Source organism: Diorhabda sublineata, chromosome 5 (assembly GCF_026230105.1).
Source record: "Diorhabda sublineata isolate icDioSubl1.1 chromosome 5, icDioSubl1.1, whole genome shotgun sequence".
NCBI lineage: Eukaryota > Metazoa > Arthropoda > Insecta > Coleoptera > Chrysomelidae > Diorhabda > Diorhabda sublineata.
In genome coordinates, this window is record NC_079478.1 from 17897973 (window position 1) to 17903758 (window position 5786).

Genomic DNA, 5786 nt, shown 5'->3' on the forward strand with positions numbered 1-5786 from the left:
TTTTAAGGGCTAATAACTTATGCACCGAAAAGCCTGCTGATGTAGTTCCTCTATGTATTCCCAACTAACGCCTAATCACACAAGAATACTCTTATCTACTTTCAGCCACAAAAAGTCGTATTTTATCTAATTTATTTTTGCTTTTGGTTGACGCCTCGTAACATTTTCTCTCTAGAGATCCCAATTTTTCTAAGGTCGTTCCGAAATCAAATGTTTTTAAAAACTTATTTCAGTTAGGTGAACCCTAATCGAACGTTATTTGATAAAATTTCATTCATTTTCAATAAATAGCTTACGCAATCTTATTCCTTATAATCTGAAAAGCTAAAAGAACAAAAACAATCATTGTTAATATAAAAATTTATTTTGGAAGCAAAAATTATCATATTATTGAGGAGGACAACCACAGCCTAAAAGATCTCCCCCTTGTCCATCTCCTTTAATGAGATTAAATAATGGTACCAATTTATTCATATCCATTCTTCTCTGTCTAAACAAATTAACTAACAATCTCAAAGCAACAGCTGCTTCTTCTACTTCACTGAGTGATAGATCTTCAATGTAACAATCTAATAATCTTTGTCTTTGGACAGTTAAATTGTGACTTTGAGGTGCAATAAACATAAACAGTTCGTCGGGATCGTACAGTATCGTGTCAGTAGCGCCATCTAAAATATTAATAATATGTTATACGAAATAATAAAATGAGATTGGTAGGGGAAACATCGTTTATATTAATAAAATGAAAATGTGGAATTTAAGTGGGAAACTTTTGAGAAATGATAACAATACTCCTGATTTAAAATACACGATCTTTGATTCAAAAAAATTACAAAAGTATGAAAAACTTATTTGGATATTCACACATCTTAAAACAAAAACTAGAAAAAAGTTTCAAAGACAGCAAAATGGATATTTAAAATGTGGATGCATTCTCAGATAATCAAAGAAATGACAAACAAATCGACTTTTTATGTACAGAAAGAATCTTAGGTAAGAAAATAGCTAACTTGATCATTATCACACACATACAACTTTTACAAATGGTTATATGACAAAAGACATGACAAACTATAAAGAGCAATATCAAATATTGTTTCATTTGTGATAGTGAAAACTGTACATATCAAACGACATTACAATACAAAGTGGATACTAACCTCGTCCTATAAAAATTGTAGTTTATGTGAATCTAGGTGTTATTAAAAAGAATAATGCTCTGATTTTCTTTAGCATTCTACTAGCTTGAACCACCGAATATTAACAAGTTGTCTTGTTAATATTCGGTGCCTAATTAAAAATGAAAAATCCAAGCATGGTAATCAAGTAAATAAAGATAAATTTACCTGTCGCTTCGCCTTCTCCAGGTACATCAACCATAAGAACTTGAGAACTCGTAATATCTACATTTGAATAAGGTTCTTCTAGTAGTGGATCTACATCTATTTGTTTAATTTCAGGCCTCAGTAAACCTAGATTGAATTTTAAAATTATAATTGTACTTGTTAAAACTAAAATAAACTGTTTATAATAATATAATAAAAATACATAAAGGTTTTCCAGAATTTCTACTAGTGGCTTTTTGTCCGGAGTGACAATTCGTATCAAAAATATTTGTTAATTTTAAAATAGGATTTGGCTGCAAGGTAACCACTTGAAAAGCCCTGTTATTTAGTTTCTACTATATCAAACTAGTTAAAATTGATATTCATACTCATAAAAAAGTAGAAACCATGATCAAAATCTGAAGACTTGCATTCGTAGATCTAAAAGAAATTTCAAAGACTTATAATAAATAAATGCAATAGAATGTTCCGCCTGATGAACTTCATCTGAAATAATTTTTGTATTTTAGAATGAAATAATTATATATTATCTAGTTCAAATGAGAAATACCTTATTGTAAACATAAAAAAATGCCCAGTCCTTATAAGTAATATGTGATAGAGGAAGAACCTGGTAGGTGGTATCTCAAAAGTCACGGAACTTTTTACAGTAAATCTTCTACACCTACTGAAAATCAAAAGCCACTTCTGGCAGCCCTGTGTGACCAGGGTAGATTAACCTAAAATTTTGAGGAAAGTAAGAAATAAGATTTATTTTAGTTAAAGTATCAATTATAAAATTTTAGGATATTTCTTTCGACAGTATTTTGTCGTCATGGAATTTTTGCCAGAACATTTACCTCTCTCCTAATTTGACAGAACGCTTTTTGTCATTTCATCAGCCTTCCAATTATAATGGAATGAATGAAATAAATAAATAATTCAATTCAAATTCAATCACCAAAAATCTGCCAGAGCAAAAAACGTGTCCGAGCGAGTACAAGTAAGGCTGTAATTTAGAAACCCACGGATTAGAGTGAGAGAGAGAGAGAGAGAGAGCTTATTGGGCATCTGTAGACTTTATTAGACGTAGATTTAAAATAACACATACTCGTAATGTAATAGATTTCTCTTAATCTGGTTAAAACATCAGTTTTGAAAGATTTTTCTGTACCTTGGACGTGGATATTCTCTAGAACAATTCGTAGAAGGTCCATCGCTGTTACCTGTACCTGTGACGTACTTTTATATTTCCTACTTTACATTTCGAAGGTCCTAACATAGGTATGAATAAAAAGTAGGAATCCTCTAACGGTTTGGAGTGTTGCAGACGATTCAACACCTCAGTAGTCGTTTACGAACAGTTTTAGAGTGCAGTTCCGTTTTACTCGTGCGTAGATCTTGCTATCACAATAAATATTTTATTCTACAGTATTGCAAAAGAATTTTTTTTTCTTAAAGATTGACAATATGTTCGTGTAAAGACAATTTTAAAGTATCGTGAGGTATATTTCTACGTGTGTTGATTTGCCTACTTCATTATATAATACTTCAGACTTGTACTCTATAGACTTTTTATTTACACTCAGTTCTACATTCTACAATAATGAATTTTTTACAAATATTTATAGCGTTTTGTCAATAATTAGGAGATATGTAAATGTTATGGCTAAAATTTTATGTCTAACTAAAATAAATCTTATTTCTTACCCTCTTTAAAATTTTAGGGTAGTCTACACAGCCCACACAGGGCTACCAGAAGTGGCTTTTCATTTTCAATAGGTATAGAGTATTTACTGTAGAAAGTTTCGTCACTTTTTAAAATAACCACCTGAAATTGATTACTGGCTTTTGGCCTATAATAATATCCTCGTGCTGTTGATGAGAGAACTCAAATTTCTTGGTGTAAATGGTAATCAAATTTTTATCTACCTACGACTTTATTTAGTCTATTTATATTAATTCAATAATTTCAATAATTCAAATATAACAATATTTGAAAAGTTACTAGAAAAAAGACACTTTATCCTTGTTTTCCGAGATGAAATACAACTTTGAAAGATATTTACGACCAATTCAGTAATGAATTAAGTTCATTGGAAATAATCCGTAGACGGTGCAAGTTTATAATAATGAAAATAGAAAGATTGTAAACAAGAAGCTCATGATTTGATTGGTTGAAAATAGGATAATGTGATAAACGCTTTACTAGAATGTATTGATATCTAGGTAGCCTAGACCAGTTCCATGTATAAACAAAATATTACGTTACCATAGCAACAAACAATAACTTACACAACTTACACAATAAATTAAAAGAAAAAAGATGTCCACCGAAATTGTGAAAATCGAAAATTGGAGTATCGAGCCCTCATCAAGAACCTGTATTTAAAAGGGTTAAGAGATAAACAGATTTACGAAGATATGCTTAATACCCTTGGTGATCAATGTCCTTCGTACGCGACCGTGAAAAATTGGACTGCAAGCTTCTTAAGAGAAAAATTTTCCATTTAAGATGATGGTCGATCGGGAAGGCCAGTTTCTATGTAAGCCCCCGAAAATATCGATGCAGTTCATGACATGATTTTATCAGACTGTCGAATTGGGCTAAAACGGATATCTGATGCACTGAATATTTCATACGAATGCGTTCATCATATAGTTCACGTCAATTTGGACATGAGAAAAACTGCTGCAAATTGGATCCCCAAATGTTTGAATGTTGACTAAAAGCGTGTAAGGGTAGAAGCATCGCGTGCAATCTGTGCTCGATTTGAAAACGATGTAGACTTCTTAAGCCAAATTGTAACTATGGATGAGACTTGGGTACATTTCTACACTCAAGAAACAAAGCAACAATCGATGGAATGGCGACACTCTGGTTCTCCAAGACCTAAGAAGTTTCGTGTCCAAAAATCTGCTGGAAAAGTTTTTGTTTCAGTTTTTTGGGATTGCCATGGAGTAACCATGATTTATTTTTTGAATAAAGGTAGAACAATAACTGGAAATTACTATTCGACATTATTGACTACTCTACGGGAAAAATTGAAGAGAAAAGACGCGAAAAGCCATCCAAAAGTATTTTGTTTTTGCACACAAATCTCATGTTGCCATGCAAAAAAATCGTGATTTAGGGTTTGAATTACTAGAACACCCCCCTTATTCACCAGATTTGGCTCCGTACGACTATCATCTCTTTCCTTAACTGAATAAAAGTTTAAGAGGTCCTAAATTTTCTTTCAACGAGGAGGTAATAAAAGCTGTGGAGATCTGGTTTGCAGAGCAAGAAGAAACATTTTTTTTGAAAGGTTTAGAGACGTTGTAGATTCGCTGTAATAAATGTATCCAATTAAGAGGAGAATATGTTGAGTAATAAAATATTTCAACTAGGGGTTGATGGGAAAAGTTGATAAATTTCTGTGTAAATAAGTGAAAACAAAAAAAATTATTTTCAATATTCTTCTCGAAAACTTTGAGGTTAAGAAAGAGACTTATTGAAAATATCCTTGTAAAAAATTGAGCAAATATCTCATGATATATGAGGAGTGATCGGAAAATGCGGAAAATTAATTTGTTAGAAACAATTTAAAAAAGCATCAAATTTTCTGCACGATTTGAAGTATTTCTGTAGCTTCTTTCGAATTGGCTGTCATCGATTCTATCGTGGTCTTTTCTGTCGAAATATTTCCATTCCACTACATTTATTATATATAGGAAGAGCGTAGTTACATGGTGATAAATCTGGTAGGGAAATTAGATACTTAGACATTGAGAAATACAATTCAAACACGAACTACTAAAGCAACTATAGTACGAGGGCGAGAAGCCTAAACGGCTTCAAACTTCAAACACCTGACGATTTGAGATGTATTGGGTTGCTATAAAAATTCATTTACCATATTTTTGAATTATCCATAAGGATTCATGGCGAAAACAAAAGTATTATGCTATTTTCAATTTCTCGCAACTCACCTATGTCCGTAAGTTCCAATAATTGCTTCTCTTCGGGAGCTGCAAAAAAGTTACATGAGTAATTATATTAAATTATTTATTTAGATATTATTACTATTATGGAGAGTATAAAAAAAGAAACTTACATTTCTTACACTCTGCATCTTTTGAACAGGCACAAGTTAAGTCTTGAGCTGAAAGTTAAAAATAGGGATGAAAATTGCAGATTTCTGTAAATGTTGAAATTTTATTATTCAATTTTACTACACATAAAGAGGTGGAAGTTATACCATAAAAATATTTCTTTTCGCCCTTAACAATTCAATATATAAGGAAATACTGTATCTGTTCTCTGTTCTCTTTAGAGTCATAATATGCTAATTTAGCGTTTTCCAAGTCCTAGAATCCATTTACTGCAGTACCAGATATCGGCAATTAATACTTTCAGTTTTATGAATATTTGTATAAGATAACTTCTGATTCGGCTTGTTGGATTTATACATTACACGA

The 5786-nt window shown here is 31.5% G+C and overlaps 1 protein-coding gene across 1 annotated transcript; it reads right to left on the reverse strand.

The window, feature by feature from the left end:
- Positions 1-387: 387 nt before the first annotated feature.
- Positions 388-5306, reverse strand: LOC130444443 (uncharacterized). The gene is made up of 3 exons (XM_056779566.1): positions 5298-5306; positions 1347-1472; positions 388-668 (listed from the first exon to the last, which is right to left on the reverse strand). Exons 2-3 carry the CDS (start codon positions 1378-1380, stop codon positions 388-390), a joined length of 315 nt encoding a protein of 104 aa, XP_056635544.1. The 5' UTR covers positions 1381-1472; positions 5298-5306.
- Positions 5307-5786: the final 480 nt, after the last annotated feature.